The sequence below is a fragment of the Brachyhypopomus gauderio genome, chromosome 12 (assembly GCF_052324685.1).
Source record: "Brachyhypopomus gauderio isolate BG-103 chromosome 12, BGAUD_0.2, whole genome shotgun sequence".
In the NCBI taxonomy this organism is placed as follows: Eukaryota; Metazoa; Chordata; class Actinopteri; order Gymnotiformes; family Hypopomidae; genus Brachyhypopomus; species Brachyhypopomus gauderio.
The window spans coordinates 23,335,861-23,353,712 of record NC_135222.1 but is presented as its reverse complement, the minus strand read 5'-3'; the positions used below and the strand labels follow the sequence as shown (position 1 = coordinate 23,353,712).

Below are 17,852 nucleotides of genomic sequence, written 5' to 3'. Positions count from 1 at the left end.
CCTTTTATCGTTGCGCCATTAGAGTAAAAGAAATTGATGTTCCATTAATGTAGTAAAACTTCAACTGAAGTACAAGGAATTAAGGAATATTTATAGCGCTAAAAACCTACAATAAAATATCTCCGGCAAGAAAGACATGCAATTTCCCCTCGACGTTACTGTTTTAACTTTGTAAAGTAATCCCCGGAAATCCCAATAATAAAACTACATATCCCATGACACACTCTCGAGCGCGTATACAATAACAAAACTACATATCCCATGAAACACGATCGCGCGTACCAATAACAAAACTACATATCCCATGAAACACGATCGCGCGTACCAATAACAAAACTACATATCCCATGAAACACGATCGCGCGTACCAATAACAAAACTACATATCCCATGAAACACTCGCGCGTATCCGGGCGGGAGATTGCGTCATCACAACTTTATTTGAACGGCTCGTTGGCTCGTGAATGTACCGTTAATCAAACGTTTCTTAGTTGACGGTGTATGGTTGTGTGCCGCACGTCGACAGGCTTTAGTTTAGATTAACTGTAGTCTTTTCTCTTCAGACGGAGTGCTTTATTATCGATGGATTCGGCCGACGAGGACGTGTCTGCTCGGGTGTTGCTCAGAAACGTTCTGCAGACGGAGCTGCCGCGGTCTCCAGTTAACAGGTGTTCGGATCGATACCGGAGATACTCGGTGTTCGCCGATGTGAACGACCTGTTGTGTACTTAACCGTATTAGAGACGATATGCCGTAGCTGTCATCGGATTTACCAGATTTTGTTAACTGGTTAACTGGGCTGCTTTATTTCAATTGGGCTAGCTAGCTCATTCAGAGTCGTTCAGAATTCGTAAGCACCCAAAAACGTGACTTTTCAGCACAGGATTAGTTCCTCCCAAAATAAGTCACCCTGTAGTAAAATATTTTGCGTTTGGGGTTCTGTCTGTCATATCTAGCACTTTGTGCATGTTTTGTTGCTCTTAATTCCACACTGTAGTTGTTGACCGTGGCATCTGACATGAATTGATAGATATTTGTGCTCAAGCATCATGGCGTGATCACAGTGATTTTAGTTTTTTTTTTATTAAACTCTCATTCTGGGTTGCTGTTGTAACTTGGTGTCCGTGTGTTCTGCAGCTCGTCCGGTGATCAGAGAGCTTCAGTTGGGCGGAGAAGCTCTGGACGAAGGAAGACCGCAGGCCTCCAGACCCCACAGGACACGCTCCGACACAAACTCAAACAGAAGCTCCATGAGGTGAAACTGCATACATGTTAAACTCCTCAGATGTCTGCATCTGAAAGCATGGTGTGTGGAAGTGGTTTGAATCAAATTAAAAAAATAATTTTTGGTATTATTTAGAGTACCACCCAGTCACAGCCTCCCCCTACCAAAAGGCCCAGGTCCCTGGGCCACAAGGCGAAGACCCCGGAGGTGGCGTCTCCTGCGCTGTGTGATGCAGACTCCACACCCCGTAGGCTGCTCAGGGGCTTTATCCAGACAGGTGGGCGTGGGCTTCTGCAGTGGTGTGACAGGCATACAGCTGGTTGGGCACTGTTTCCTGGGTAACTGTTGTGGGGTGTCCTTCAGGGGACGAGGCATCTTTGCTGCTGTCTGGTCAACCTGCACTGCCAGAGGCTCACCTGGAACCTGCAGAGACAACAAGTATCCATAGCAACAGACAAAGGTGCACCTGTAACGAATCGCAACACATTTGACTTGAGTGACTCTTGACATAGCATGCCTACATAAATTACATGGACTTTTTTTGGTTAACTGTGGTCTGTCTACTCTCAGTGAAGGTACAAATAGCCTCGATTTGCCTGACTTGGCCACAGAAGCACTGAGTCACGTGATCAGGGGAATGAGTCGGACCAGGCCACGGCCCACCTTCAGCGTCTCGGCCTTTGAGAACCAACTGGACCAACAATCAGGTCTCAAAGGGCAAGGGACATTCACACTGATATTAAATTAGCATTTTACATCCAAATACCACAGGACTGACCCATTATACACAGTATTGCATGTCCTGAATATTTGTTGAAGTCTACGATGTAATACATTATACACTCACACACTCGACAGATCCCCAGCTCGTACAAACATGGTTTTGCTAAATTTTTGCATCTCCCAAGGTGAAGACGCGGTTCATGAAAATATGGATGTGACCGTGGAACCGTTGGAAGTTTCCGATGAGTCCAAAAGGTGCATGATCCCACAATGCACCACTGCTTTGCTGTTGTGATCTCACATTGCACTGCTGTAATGATTGCACACTGCTCTGCTGTAATGTTCAGGGCATCGGTGATGAAGGTATATGCAGTTTTGAATGTGCTTGTCTCTCACACAGTGTCCTGAGTCTTACCTTGAAGACCCCGTTTGTGAATGTTCCATCTGAGAGGGCAGGTTTGCAGCGGAAGGCAGCCCAGCGGAAGAAGCCCTCTGTGTCTGAGTTTGATGAGGCTGTAGAGAGACGCCTGGAGAGGCATCGCAATCAAGGTTTCACGCAGCCCAGCAGTCGTGTTTCTCACTCCATAACCTCCCTTCCCACCTCAGGCAACTGTCTCTCTCTCTCTATTTCAGATTATACAGTAGTGCAGGCCCCAGGAACTCCTGCCAATCACAGCGTCCAGGTCACTCTCGGCCTGAGCAGTATTGTCATGAGCAACACTGAACTCTACAGCCACGAAACTGTGGCAGGCTCCACCTCTGAGCTGAGAGAACAGGATGGTGCGGATCCACAGGTTGGGCGTGAGAAATGTTTAGAAGCAGAGAGGAAGGGAGATGAGGGTGAGGAAAGTCAAAAATTGGTAGCGGATTATAATCTGACTGAGAATTTGAGTGAAACACCTAAAACCGAACCAGAGATGGAATCCTCACAAGCAGCATCTCGGTCACAGAACGAGGAAGAGTTGGAGACTGTACCTCTATCACACGAGAAGGTTTCAGTCACTGATGCAAGTCCTGATGAGATAGCTTTGGCTCCAACCCAGGTGATGGTGGAGTCGTATTCACAGAGTCAGGAAAAGGAGCTGATGGAGTCTGATATGGAGCTGGAAGGCCAGGACTGGAGAGTGAGTGTGGAGGAGAAGCTTCCCTCACCACCATCAGAGAAGATCACCCGGCGGGCCTACCACTCTGAGGGTGGAGTTACCGTGCCTGGAGTGACAGCGAGGTGGAGGGGAACGAAGAGTATTGGAGCAGGTCAGTACACCACAGAACGGAGAACACCAGTCACCCCAGCTGGTGCCATTTGGCTATTCTAGATTCTGAATGGCGCTGGAGATTTTTTGTTTGTTTGTTTAGAACCGCAGAGTTCCACTGGTGGCAGTCCAGAGGAGTGCCATGCATCAGAGGACCCATGTCCCAACCCCGTCTCGCCACCCATCTCCCACACACCAGAACCCCCTTCACCTGAGAGACGCCAGACGGATGTAGAGGAAGTGGATGATGGAGAAAGTGTTTCTAAAAGCAATGTCAGCAAATCAGAGATGATTGATGGAGATGATAACCAGTCAGAAGACGAGATGGTTAAATCTCCCACCCATCTCTGCCCCACCCTGCACTCTCTTGCTGCTGTTGAAGAGCATCAGGAGGATGAGGAAGATGCACAAAGTGAAGGTCAGCTCTCCATACAGTCATCTCCATACCAGTCAGAAGATATGGTTAAATCTCCCACCCATCTCGGCCCCACCCAGCAATCTCTTGCTGTTGATGAAGAGCATCAGGAGGATGAGGAAGATGCACAAAGTGAAGGTCAGATCTCCATACACACTGTGATGGTGAATCTTATCATGTTTTTCTGGATGTTTATCAATTTGTATTTCCAGAACTGTCTATGCAAACTCCTGCATTCATCAGACAAAGGAAAGAGGTGGCGAGCCCTGGGCCTTCACCCACTGCCCCCACAGCTCTCCGTGCTGGGTAACTGATTGTAACGTTCAGTGATGGGACTTAAATATCCAGTTCCTCAGGTATAGAGCATTAAATCCCTTCTGTCTGGCATTCTCTCTTCAGACCTGCACGTAGGGAGGTGAAGCCCCGCCCCAGACAGAAACGTCACACTGCCTCTGACCACGTCCTCCCAAAGAGTTATGTAATGAGTGTGTTTAAACACTTCGCCAAAACCAGAGTGGCCGGTGATGTCTATCCAGTCATCAATGAAATGTATGCTGTCATTCTCATATAGCTGAATGACGTGTGGGTTATGTTTAAGATTAATTTAAAACAGTTTAATCACCTGTTTGTTGAGTTCTTACCAGAGCACTAACTCGGCTGATACCACTTGCCGTTGTTCTTAAATTGTATGTCTGTCTATGGTTATTTGTGCTTCTTGGCAAACGTCTTACTTGCAAAACACCAGGTAATGACATTGACTCCTGTAGGTTAATAGTAGTCTGACTCAATGGTATCGTGAATTCTGGCCTACCCGTACTATTTCCTAGGATGAATTCTGTGATCAGAAGCACTTTGTAAGTCGCTCTGGATAAGAGCGAGAATTTGCATGTTGTGATTTGCTTGTGTTGGTGTCTTGGGACGTGTGTGCTGTATTAGACTCCGGAAGTACTTCAGTCGTCTAGCCGATGATTTGGCAGTTTATTCTGCTCATGCCAAGAGGAAAACGATCGAAGTTGAAGACATTGAGCTTCTAATGAAAAGGTGTGTTGGACATTTGGGTGCTTTAAACACACACACAAGTCCTGTATCTAAGTTCCATTTGTTTGTCTTTAGGCAAGGTTTTGTGACTGACGGTACTCCACTCAATGTGCTGATCGAGAGGTTTTTGCCACTCGAGTACAGGAAGCTTCTCATCCCTGTGGCAACCAGTGGAAATGTAGTCGTCCCCAATCAAAGGAGATAAACCCTTGTTTGTTTGCTTTCTTTCCAATATTCATTCCCTAAATATAAACTACTTGTATGGTGTTTGTTTTTGAATGGCTTATTTGCATTCAGGCTTTTCTTACCTTGGATTCTTGAAAGTTGTAAATAGCCAATGCTTTTTTACTTTTCTGACCAAGTCTGACAATAAATAAAAGCATTAAAAAAGTGTATTCTCTAAAGCACTTCATTGAACACTAGGGTTGCCACCTAGGTCAGACAAAAAACAAGGACACTTGTCATACTGACACAGGGTGGTGTAAAATGTTACCGGAGGGGTTTAAAATGGACACAGCGAGAAAAAAAACAGATTTAAGGTGTGCAAAAACAGTCTGAATCGTGGTTTGAACTACCCTAGTTTTTTGGCCGGGACCGAATATTAAAAAGAAGACAGCCCAGGAAAACTGGGACAGGTGGCAACACTATTGAACACCTGTACTAAGTAAGGTGAAGTAAAGTTCAGTTTTATCTAGAACTGCAGGTGGACCCAGGTGTGTGAAATAATCACCCTGAACAAACGGGTAGAACAGCTGGCTGACTAGCAAATCCTGGTGTCGGAATAGTAACACAATGTAATGATAATTGAATAATCAATAAATTAATCCGGTTTTAGATAAATTTATATACATTTATTTGTTCAAATAACAGTGCAATTATGGGTCGTCTTTTTTTTGTAGTGGGCGTGGCCAATGTAATATTCAATAGGACGTAACGCGCTTGCGCACGTCGTCTGCGATTGCGCGACTAGCCCGTAAGATTTTGGAGTTGCGCGGTTTAGGATGAGCGCAGCGCACGCCGCTCCGGTGCTGTTCTGTCCCGAGAGGAAGGACCGAAACAGCGCGTTGTGATTTAAAGAGAGGCGCAGACGCCGGTGCCGTGGCGTGCCGACTCGGGCCGTCGCGTCTGCGGGATGGCGGGTTGGCCGCGCAGCCCCTCCTGATCTGAGGAAGTGGCCCTGCGGAGGGAAGTGTCGGACATTTGCGACCGGTCCCGAAGGGCACGTCCCGGGGGTGGCGAGAGCTCTCGGACGGGCTCCGTTTAGGTGAGTAACACATACTAATACCTACATACTGTGCTACTCCGAGGGTTTACACAGATGCTAATTAGCTTGCCAGACTGTTTTGTTGTGCGAGTATCACCACCGTTTTAGCAGCATCAACAAATACGTTAACCGAGGGCGAAATAGCGCGGTGTGAGGTGAGGCGCTCGCCATGCGGAAGGGCCCTTTCCCCCTTCTTATGGGACTGTTGCAACCTTGGACGCTAATGTCACCGACCTACGGAGAGCCTGCTTTAATTTACATATCACGGGGAGATGTACGAGCCTTCAAATGTAAATTGGGGCAGGACGTCCGTCCTGACAGCTGGCAGTACTGAAACAATCCCAATATACTACTGAACACTGCTACTGGAGGGAGTAATACCAGCTCCTAACCCCTACCACTTCGCTCCTGTCTGAAGGGGTGGAGAAGGGGCTTCATTTTAGCTAGCTGTTCGTTTGTTTTCTGCCGAGACATGCTTTTGTCAGAGTGCAAACAGAAACAGTATTTTGCATGTTATGTAGATCATTGCATCGCCACGACCTGTCTCTGCGGTGCCCTCCTTTTAGTGCTAACTGCACTTGCTCACAAGTGTGCTACGTGATATCTGTCACGTGTGTAAACCCAATATCTCCTTTTCCCCCCCAGGTTTGCTTGGAGTGTTTTGAGGGCATTTACACAATGGCGGAGGAAAAGTAAAACCAGTGTGCTTGTGAATTTTTATTATTTTTGCTACCTGTGCATGTGAGAATAATGTTGCCAGGTGTGGGTGTGTTCGGAACCGGGCGGGCTGTCCGAACACTGGTGCCGCTTCTCCAAAAGGAAGGGTTCCCTGTTCAGGCAGTTTGGGGTCGGACTCAGGAGGAAGCCGAGTTTCTGGCTAATGAGCTGGACATCCCCTTCTCTACCAGCCAATCAGATGATGTCCTCCTGCACCCGGAGGTCCACCTCGTCTGCATACTCACACCACCACCACACACTCGCCAGATAGCCGTGAAAGCATTAGGTGAGTCTTCACACGCTGACTTTATCTCAACCATCTGTGTACCGAGCGGATTAGGTTGGGTTCCTTCCTGGACCCCACCCAAGTGCATACTTTACTAAACACAGAACTGCTGCCCCTGGGGAATGTATCCTCAGTGCTGATAGAATATTTCCTGAGCTCAACCATGTTCGAGTTAAACGGGATTAGGAGACTTCGTTGATGAGACTTGTTCCTTAGGAACAATGTTGCTAAACTAAGATCCCAGGCCAGTCTTTATCATGCTGTCAGTTCATTCATTGACATTATTTACTGTTCAAAAACTGAACAGATGAACTGTTCTTTTATATATATATATATATATACATATATGTATGTGTATATATATATATATGTGTGTATATGTCTAATAGTGAAGTGTATTCTGTGGATTGCGAGCTGAAGGACATTATCTGCAGTCACTGACACTTGCTCATATCTGCCTGTAGGGATAGGAAAGAATGTGATCAGTAATCAGGCAGCCACGTTAACGGACGCCTGTAAGATGGTGACGGCAGCACGCTACTACCCTCAGCTCATGAGCATCATGAACAACGCACTGCGCTTCCTCCCTGCGTTCGTCCTGATGAAGCGGCTCCTCGGAGAGGGATACTGTGGGACGCTGCAGGTGCACACAGTTTCATACCTGTTTTACGGTTGTGGAATATTTTGTTATTTGTAATCATAGTGGATTACTATGGATTTGAAGAGTAGTCTGTTGTTGTGTAAGGCAGACAGTGATTGTGAAACGTCCGTGATGAAAAGGTTAAAATCTCTTCTTTCTTGGACAGGTGTGTGAGGCGCGGGTATATGGAGGCTCGCTGCTTAGTCAGTCATACGGCTGGGCGTGGGAGGAGCTGATGGGGGGTGGTGGCCTTCATGCGGTTGGTTCCTGTATCGTGGACCTCCTGAGCCACTTGACGGGAGAGCGAGCCGTGCGTGTCCATGGCGTGCTGCGCACATTCGCACGGCAGGGTGGAACAGCAGGCGGGATTCGCTCCGTCACCGCTGACGACTACGCCTGCTTTCAACTGTTGATGGGTGGGGGCGTCGTCTGCAGTGTGACGCTGAACTTTAACCTCCCAGGTGCTGACGTGCATGAAGTTATGCTTGTGGGGTCATGTGGGAGAATAGTGGCCCGAGGAACGCAGCTGTATGGCCAGCGCAACACGATGCACCACGAAGAGCTGCTTTTAAGCAACAGTGAATCGGGGGAAGGGCCTGCTGTTATGGGAATTAATGCTATGGTGACGCAGTTACGGCTGTCTTTCCAGGTACAGGAGGATAGGCGTTCATGGGCTCGCCATCCAGTTTCCATGGCAGCTACTTTTGAGGATGCGCTGTATGTTCAGACAGTTGTTGATGCGGTCAAACGGTCAAGTCGAACTGGAGACTGGGAGTCTATAGAAGTCAAGAACCAGGATATAGATCCAAACCAAAACCAAAACCACAGAACCCCTCCAAACTAATAGCACAACTCAAAAAGAGCACAAACAGTTTACATTTACTGTCCATTTTATATTTACTGTCTATTGTCTGTTTAGACCCGGATAACACGGTTTGCAAGCAGTTACACTGAAAGAGTAGGGAAAATATTTAAAGCCAACATAAATGTCTTTGTTGTTTTCTTTAGACTGGGACTTATGAAACACTGTAGTTGCATCACTGGACATTTTTATTATCCTAATTTTTATATATTTTACCTTAACCTACAAGTTTAGCTGTGAAGAGGGTATTTGTTACTTATTTTATTTGCACAGTTTTATGTTTGAAAACTAAATATCCATGTAATGCATGACAGGCCAGAATAATATTTCAACACTGACGGTGAGGTTCGATGTGCTTATTTTGAATATGAGAACTTTGCTTTGTTAACTAAATGGGAGCTTTGGTGGTTCAGGGGAGATGGAGAATACTGTTCTCTTCATTTTCTTCTGATCTCAGCACTGTTACACCTTCGGGGGACAAAATGATTGTCAGTGCTGGATCGTCCCTGTGTGACTGTAATTTACTTATGGCTGTGATTTTGTAGTCTACTGATGGTCTTTTAGAAGCTAATAATTTTTAATTAGCTGCAAAACTGCAGTTTGCAGAATATATTTGTTTTATGTCAGGATTTTTACCATTGTTTGCAATGTTTAAAGTGTGTTAGTATGTGTATGTGGCTATTAACACACAAACAGCATGTATCTTGAGTATGAGAGACTTCAGTAACTTTATGGTTTAATAAATGATTTCCTAATGTAATTAAATGTTTTTTGGTTACTTTGTGTTCTTTTGTGTACCTAAATTAGGCTACACTGAGTAGTTGTGTTGATTAAAAATGGCAGACTGGTTGAACCATTAAACACGCTAGTGAAACAAGACATGTTGGCACAACGCAAGTCAGCCACGCTGAATCCGACCATCGGTTTTGTAAACGTATACTACAGTTTTTTACGACTGCTAAAATGCATTTGTCCAATCTGTAGTCACATTTTCAAAACTCTGAACACAGTAGACACAACATCAGTTTTCAGTGGCTATACAAGTAGCACAATTCATGTTGTTTTGGCACAAAATGCAGTCATTTTACATGTTTCTATAATGCTTACATTTTCTATACACGCAAGGTTATCCAATAACAAAATTCTGGATCATTTTTGTCTTATTTACAATTGCTTGTACACAGCATGTCAAAAATGAAAACCTAAGGTTCAAAACCTTAAATATTGTATAAAATGCAAAGTTCAGCAAAAACAAAGGCAGCTGAAAAGCTATTAGTGTAATACATATTTTTTGCACATATAGATCAATGAAATAAAATGAAGTATAGTAATATACCGGGTCAGAGAGGAGCAAATATAACAATTTGTCTTGCAATCTCAAGTGCTGGTTTGGCCCTTCACAAATGCCAGATTGGTCCTTATAGGGAGTTTTTCCTCGCCACTGTCGCCTTTGGCTTGATCATTAGGGATTTGGACCCATATGATTGTAAAGCTGCTTTGTGACAACATGTGTTGTGAAAAGCGCTATATAAATAAATTTGACTTTGACTTTGGTGCCTATAACAGTGACCACCTCCTTTCATTTTTGAATGAACTCTACCAACAACTGGTTCCAGAAGCAGAAAGTGAACAGGTGGGAAGAAACACGAGGACATTTGTGATGGGACAGTGTAGCATTCTGTCATTCTCATGTCATCACAAACTGGTTTATAGACCATCCAAGAGTGATGTCCCTTTTCCTCTTTCTTGCCCATCTCGCCTTTCCTCAACCCCACTAAGGAACTTTTTTCAGTCTGGAGGTGGAAGGTGTATGATCATCGGCCCCATGACCAAATGTCCCTCCTGGATGCAATAGATCCCGGCTGCAGAGACATTTCAGCTGAAGACTGCCAGGGGTGAATAAGGCATACCAAGCTTTTCTTTCCCAGGTCCATGGCAAGGGCTAACATCAGATGTGATATGGATGAAAACATGTGGTCAACTGCTGAAGACCGTTTAGATTACACCTAACAAGACTTTTCAGAAGAATGAACAAAAGAATGTTTGTATCCTGTTTTCTTCCCCTTGTGTGGCTTTTTTTGTATATGTGTATGGGACCATGGCTAATTATGTTTACAATTATGGAACTAATTTATTGGGTTAGGCCACAATTTACAGTAATGTCCCTAATACAGTAAAATATAACCTTTACTGCAAAACTGTTACTGACTCCTTTTTGTCTAATCTACATTGTGTAGACAGTATATTGCCAAAAATGTACATTTGAAAAAAAGTCCAAATGAAGCGAATTACAGTAAAAATGAACTGACTAAGGAAACAACAGATGCTACTGTAAAATATATGTTGTTTGCTGGGAGAGAGTAAAATATTACATGTAATACTGTTTCTGTATTGCCATCAAATGTTAGTTTTTTTTACAGTGGTTGTGCAGTGATTGACTATGTTCATCTCAATTAGAGAATATGTGTTAGTGTTTAAAAGAATGATTGGATAATGAACCAGGTTTGCTGTGTTTTAACAAAGTTGGTGTATAAAAAGAAAACTTTGTTTGCGTTGTGAAATGTTGGTAGGCCTATTTAGTTAAGAAAATGCGCTTTTGAACACGATATTAACTATTTGGCTATTTGTATGAGATAAATGTGTTGCTGTGTTTAGAGTTTTGAAAATGTATCTCAAGGATTGGGAAACGCATGTTAGCGGTTGTAAAAAAACTGTAAATGTAACATCGCATAATGTAATATCAGACATTTTGCAGTACCTCTGCCGCCAACCCGACGGGGGCAGTGAAGAGAAAAATGTAAGTCGTAAAGTGTTCGGAACAAAACCAACTCACATATGTCGGTACGAAAGCGAAGCGTAGTGTGGTCGTTTTTCCAAGCTGAAGACAACAAGAGAGTATTATGTCTTCTCTGTATGAAGACGGTTTTATGTTTCGGTCACACAACGAACATGCTTCGGCATTTACGAGCGAAACACGCGAATGATTTCTCCGTACAACGGACAAAAACTACAGAAAACTACAACGGACAAAACAGGATCTCGGCACAGCAACAATGGCTGTGTAGAAGGTTTGGACTGTTCATAGCGAGTCCCTGTGTGTCTTAGCGTAGCCAGCAACTGTTATACACCATAAGAGCGTCCTCAAAATGCAGTGTTTACGTTCAGGTCTTCACCCCATCTGTCGGTCAGACCCCATAAGCGAGATAATCTCGCTGACTCGTGGCGCTATATCGTGCAAAGCTAACGTTCCGATGACTATTTAGCCGAAATTCATCTGTCTACTTCCGGAACGAATCGTTCATTTTTTCATTCGTTATCTAGAATCTACAGAACGAGTCGGTTTTTTTGCGCAAATGAATCAAATGTTCTCATTTTGTGCATGGGCGATACAGGATCAGTAATAAGAGAGCCAGCTAGCGAAGCTACGCTGTTTCCGCACAGATTTTAACGTTAGCCTGCTATATTTGTTATATATTAGTGGTGTTTACCAGCATCTCTACATTTTTTTGCACAAACCCACATTACAACATGCCTGCTTATTCAGTGTTATGAGAAGAATTGGTTTCAAACATGAATGCTTATAAACCTCAAATGTCATACTACATGTGGTAGAATGTTTAAGTGGAGAAATATGAAGAAACAGCAGATTTGGAGAATTTCTATTTTTTGTTATTGGAAAACAACCCAAGCAGAGCAAATGTACAGACGTCAGGCTATAACTTTTGTCTAATTACAGAATGATGGATGTAAATAATACTGATTGGATTAGCCACTTAATAAAAGTCATCTCTGTGTTCCTCTCACAGTTACAGTAGTTATGGATGAGGAACAGGTGGAGGTTCAGTCGGAGGTTGGCGATGCAGAGATGGACGGAGCCATAAGGGGGATCTTATGTGCCACAGCAGGGGAGGGGTCAGGGTCTGGATGTGACAGAGATGGCACGGGAGGGCGGGGCAGCCCCGTGCCCTCACCAGCACCCAGCAATCGCAAGTGGAGCGCTGTGTGGGTGCACTACCAGAAAGTGGAAGAGGAGAAGAAAGCGCTGTGTCTCCTCTGCATGGAGAAGATCCAGCATCAGAGCAGCACCAGCAACCTCATCAGACACCTGCAGAATAAGCACCCAGCTGAATACTCACAACTGGAGGAGCATACACAGAAACGACCCCCCAAACGCAAGCTCAACAGCAGCCACATGGACAAATATTCAGGTAGTGTGCAGGATGGCCGTATGTCTGTCCCTTTACCATGACACATGCTAAGATAATCTGAATTTAAAGTAAGAATAATGAAAATTGCCAGTTTCAGAATGCTACAACTTATTACCATGTTATATCCAGGCTGTTTCAGGGACCAAACAGGAGTTTTGGCACCTTATTTGAACTTTCTCATCACATTTTAAAGTGTGTGGTTATCCATGTTGTGTAAACATTTTGTAAAGGTGCCTCAAATGTGTCCAGCTTTTTTCGTGTTAATATTGGCCTTTAATTAGAGGTGTCTTCAACTAAAGATTTTCATAGTCGAATCTGATTCGTCAGATTTTCCCTTTAGTCGACTAATAGTCGAATCAGGGTTTTTTTTCCCTAGAGCACCTTAAACAGGATCCCGTTCTCATTCAGTGCGCATATCGAACTTTGTCAGACAGGCACTGTGCAAAATGTCAAAAATATTTTAAATAAAATATGCCTGCCTGAAAATATAAAAACAATTTGCCACACAACAGCAAAAAAGTTATATGTAAAGGTTCAAGTAACGGGGTTTAAAAAATTTATAAAGTTAAAGTTTATAATTTAAAATGTTTATAGGCCTACTTGCTGAGACACGACGAAACGATACGACCTAAATGACAAACAGCTGAACTGTTTTTTTTCTTCATGTGTTCAGCTCCGCTCATTTGGATTGTGCAACTGCAGGGTGTAATTTATTAATGTGTAGTAAGGAAGAAGCTTATTGTTAATGCGCACACATAATTTAAAAATATTAACAGAAATTAGGGTGATTTTATTTGACAAAAGGCTATATATAACGAAAACAAAGACATTTCATGTAACAACTAATGCTTAGCAGCATCCTTGGGCACCCCCATGCAGTCAGAATGGTACATTCGACTATGAGTTCATAATTGACTAGGGGTCCTCCAATCGAATAGTTGAATCAGTGACTATTGCAAGTCACCCCTACCTTTTAATATTGGCTTTTTTTAAAATTAAAATACATTTTAACTCAGACACCTGAATTTGATTGGTATATTTGTTCTCTCTTGGTGTAAGACATTTATATATGAACAAGTCTTTGTCTTACATATTTTATTTGAATCCTGATATTTAATAGTTTTCATAAAGTTAAAAATGAAAATCTTATGGAATTTGTGATGTTTTTAAAATAGCCTTTGGCTCCATCTGATGTGTGGTATCTTGGTCCAGGTGTCGACTGGAGCGAGAGGCGCAGGTTACTGGAGCGTGAGCGTGAGTTGACGGAGGCACTTCGGCGTGTGCAGCAGGAGGAGGGGCGGAGCTTACAGCAGCAGAGGGACTTCATGCAGCAAATCCGTGAGCTGGAAGCTGAGAGGCGGGCTCTCATGAACCAGAAACGAGAACAGGAGGTCGAACACCACAGACTGAGGCGGGAAAAAGAGGAGCTTGAGAGGACAAAATTGGAGCTTCAGAAGGAACGAGAAGTTTTACAAAAGGAGAGGGAGGAGCTCTCTAAAGCAAAGGAGGGGTTTCCGAGAGAGAGGGAGGACCTAAACAAAGAGACACATGAGCTGGCCTCAGGAGACAGACACTTACAAGGCCAGGTCTCTAGGCTGTACAGTTGTTGACTGAAGACAAAGGTGGTCTATAGCGACAACAAAAAAAGATTTTCTATTTTATGGTAATAAAACCTTAGTGATAGTACTTGATGAAAGATTGAGTAATTTTTGCCTTTTTCATATGGGCACAATATTCCATGTTGAAATATGAAGAAAAGGTTGGGGAAAGGGTATTTAATGTAAAGGAAGCATTCAGCTTGTATCTGACCAGAAGGCTGTCAATAATCTGTATTTTAAAAGTAATTACTCAATACAACTTAACCGCACACCCCTGTAAATGAGGGTTTTTGTTTTTTTTAAGCAAAAAATAGTTTCGGCCACAGAATTAATCAAAATTTTTTTATATAGTGCTTTTTACAACAGTTGTTGTCACAAAGCAGCTTTACAATTATGAGACCAATTCTTTTCTTGCCGCGAAAAATAAACTGAGTCACGATTTTTTCCCCATCCCCCATTGCCCTGCCCACTTCCCCGTACAAGTGCACAAATCGGTTTTGCAACAGGTACAATGAGATATGTGTTGCAAAAGTCGAGGTGGGCAGATTTGAAGTTGTGCTGAGTTTGGGTACATTTCCTGCCAGTGATTTTTTTAAATATTAACACTGAGATTTCTATTCTACAAGTTCTCACATCGAAACTACAAGTGCAACTTTTAGTTTACAAGTTCTCAAATTAAAAATACACGTACAGATTTTGTTTTACAAGTTCTCAGATCAGGTCCTTCACGCTCTCAAGTTTTGCAACAGATTTATCTCCATATTTAGCTAGCTAACTAACCATGTTTACCATGCTAATGTCGGGCTTACTTTAACAAACAAGAAGAAACGGTTTGCTACAAGATATTGTTGGATTTCTCATTAAGACACATGACCAGTAGGCCTTACCTCTATGTGTTTAAACAGACTGGATGGGGAGTTCTTATAAGACCAAATCTTATGGGACTGAGGCAGGCAGTGAAGACACTTGAAAACGAAGGAGTCATTTTTCTTTTCGACTACTTCATAATTTCTCTCAGAAAAAAAGGCCCTGGGTTAAGTGTGGAGTTACAGTGTCTTCCATTTGTATGTGGGGATCTGTTCTCTCTAACCGTTACGCTGCTGCACTGCCGTTGAATTGAACGCCGATTAGTTCGCGTGCTTCACACTTTTGTGTCGTTATTTATTTTTTTATGAACACGTGACTGAAGGATTTCAGGTAATGTAGTGGAGTAAAAAGTAAAAGATTCAACTTGGAAATGTAGTGTAGTTAAAGTAAAAAGTTACAAAAATGGATATACTTGAGTAAAGAAACACAAAAACACTTAAGTACAGTAACGATTTACATTTACTTTGTTACTGTTTACTATTGTGTAACAGACACACATTTTCTGCTGAATGTGTGAAACGGCAATTACAGACAGAAACGGCAATTAAATGATTACATTTTGGAGATTGTGTTCGGTTTCTTTTACACTGAACCAAATAATGATAAATGGTAAGAGGTTCTTTCATGCAGGACACATTAGATTCCGTTTTCGTAGCAAAATGACAGCATACAACACCCAGATGTCATTGCAAATTCTATGGCATTGTGTATTCTGTCCATAGACTGTACATCATATAAATTTGGTGTACATAATATCCTATCCATTAAAGCAACCCCATTAAGATGACCAATGACACTGAACTTTGCTTTATATAGATTTGTCACAGTCAACTCTGGAGCTGTGAGCTTCAATTAATATTCCCTAGGAAGTGTGCCTTGCCATCCAACATATCTTAACCAGTGTAGGAAATTATAATTTTCTTCCACCTGCCACTGTGGATAGTGGAAAGCAACGACTGGCCAGACACGGATTGGGCGGCGTTCGAGGCCCAACTCGATGCCGTCGCCAACTTCGAGAACTGGTCAGATGCGGAGATGGTGGTTCAGCTGTTCCTGGCACTACGGGGACCTGCGGCACTCAAAGCGGCACTCCGGAGCAGGTTCGGGTGGCAAGCAGACGAGTCGACGGCGAAACAGTTCTTGGTGGGGCACCGCTGTCTTCGGGGAGACGGCCTGAGAGTGTTGGCATTGAAGCTGGCGCTGTTGGTTCGCCTGGCCTACCCCCTGTTCCTGCGCGAGGCCCAGCGGCAGTTAGCGCTAGACTTTGTTCTGAGCGCAGTGGAGCCGGCCGAGGTGTGGAGACACGTCCGCCTGTACAGCCCGACCTCCCTCGACGCTGCCGTGGATGAGGCCGTCAGGACGGAGCAAATCTTCACCGGTGACAGGATGTCCCAACAGACCCGCTCACATGACCACCAAGCAAGCAACCGACTGGTCTGCTGGAATTGCGAGGCTCGCGGCCACAAAGCCGGACAGTGCGACAGCTCGGAAAACGAGCATGGAGCTGCCCGGTGAGGGGTGCAGCGACTCTGGTTCTCCCTGGAGCTCTCTGGTGCTCCTCTTTCGTTGTTTTGAGAATCGCCGGACAATGCGACTGGCATATATCATGTATGTTTGGCAATATCTCTGTTACCGCTCTGATCGATACGTGGTCTTCGGTCTCTTTAATTAGGCCTGAATTGATTAATGATTGCTCGGGGGGGCCTGATGCTGTGGAGCGTGTCCAAAGGAATTTAGTCTCAGTGACCGGTTTGAGCTGCTGGGGCGCACTGATGTTTTCTTTGACTTCGGGCAAGGACCTGTGGCGCATCCCTGTGAGGAAGTGTTAGATCACTGCATTCTCAGGAATTACTTCTTAGGGAAGAATGGGGCTGTTATCAATTATAGACAGGGAGTGTTATCGCTAAACGGGTGAAGGGTCAATGTATGCTGTGGGGATGATGCAGCCTCACGTTCGTGCATTACGTCAGCTGGGCCAGTGAGTTGTGACATGCCGTTTCCGTCACTGGGGGAACCGGTCCATGATTTGTGGCTTAGATGTAGCGTGGGCCTGTCTGCGTCGCAGAGCGAGCTACTCCGAGAGCTGCTGAATCGCTATAGGGGACTGTTTGCTGTGAGCGTGCGTGATTGTTCGAGGACGGGGCTTGCGAGTCACGCGATTGACATGGGCGCCGCAAAGCCTGTCCGCCTGAGACCGTATTGCCTCCGTTTAACCAAGCGTGTGGCAGCCGAGTGCCAAATCCGTGAAATGCCGGAGGCCAGCGTAATTGAGCCTTCAAATAGTTCGTGGTCTGCCCCTGTGGTCCTAGCTAGGAAGAAGGACGATTCACGGCGCTTTTGCATCGACTACCAACGTTTAAATGTTGTCACTAAGCTCGACTCTTACCAGATGCCGCGAGTAGACGACACACTCGAGCGGTTAGCTGGCTCGGACTGGTTCAGCTCCCTGAACCTGCGTAGCGGGTACTGGCAGGTCCCATTGACAAGTCGGCGAGGGAGAAGACTGCGTTTTCAATCGGCGCAGGTCTCTGGCACTTAAAGGTCCTCCCCTTTGGGCTCTGCAATGCGCCAGCCACTTTTGAGTGTTTAATGGAACGAGTGTTGTCTGGGGTTCTGAGCAGTAAATGTGTGGTGTATTTGGATGACGTACTGGTCCATGCCACAGGTTTCGAGTCTGCACTGGCCAACCTAGAGTAAGTTCTGGGCTTAGTGAAGAAGGCAAATTTGTCCCTCAACCCGGCTAAATGTAACCTCCT

General features: G+C 44.4%; 3 protein-coding genes across 4 annotated transcripts; all 3 read left to right on the top strand.

Annotated features, from left to right (window-relative positions):
* The first annotated feature begins 344 nt into the window (after positions 1–344).
* Positions 345–5,049, top strand: cenpt (centromere protein T). The gene is made up of 14 exons (XM_077023923.1): positions 345–466; positions 564–668; positions 1,138–1,255; positions 1,361–1,502; positions 1,589–1,685; positions 1,796–1,932; positions 2,134–2,203; positions 2,349–2,497; positions 2,582–3,202; positions 3,305–3,754; positions 3,829–3,922; positions 4,016–4,165; positions 4,553–4,657; positions 4,730–5,049. Exons 2-14 carry the CDS (start codon positions 583–585, stop codon positions 4,857–4,859), a joined length of 2,349 nt encoding a protein of 782 aa, XP_076880038.1. The 5' UTR covers positions 345–466; positions 564–582; the 3' UTR covers positions 4,860–5,049.
* Positions 5,050–5,596: 547 nt separating this feature from the next.
* Positions 5,597–9,475, top strand: gfod2 (glucose-fructose oxidoreductase domain containing 2). 2 transcript variants are annotated; one of them, XM_077023925.1, is made up of 4 exons: positions 5,597–5,918; positions 6,564–6,921; positions 7,386–7,564; positions 7,728–9,474. In XM_077023925.1, the coding sequence occupies exons 2-4, from the start codon at positions 6,669–6,671 to the stop codon at positions 8,403–8,405; spliced, it is 1,110 nt and encodes a 369-aa protein (XP_076880040.1). In that variant the 5' UTR covers positions 5,597–5,918; positions 6,564–6,668; the 3' UTR covers positions 8,406–9,474. The 2 variants fall into 2 exon arrangements, with proteins under 2 accessions (XP_076880040.1, XP_076880041.1); XM_077023926.1 differs by lacking the exon at positions 5,597–5,918 and having other exon boundaries at positions 6,619–6,921; positions 7,728–9,475.
* A 1,782-nt stretch (positions 9,476–11,257) lies between these two features.
* On the top strand, positions 11,258–14,317 carry LOC143528277 (uncharacterized). The gene is made up of 3 exons (XM_077023922.1): positions 11,258–11,491; positions 12,230–12,631; positions 13,844–14,317. Exons 1-3 carry the CDS (start codon positions 11,404–11,406, stop codon positions 14,239–14,241), a joined length of 888 nt encoding a protein of 295 aa, XP_076880037.1. The 5' UTR covers positions 11,258–11,403; the 3' UTR covers positions 14,242–14,317.
* The last annotated feature ends 3,535 nt before the right edge of the window (positions 14,318–17,852 follow it).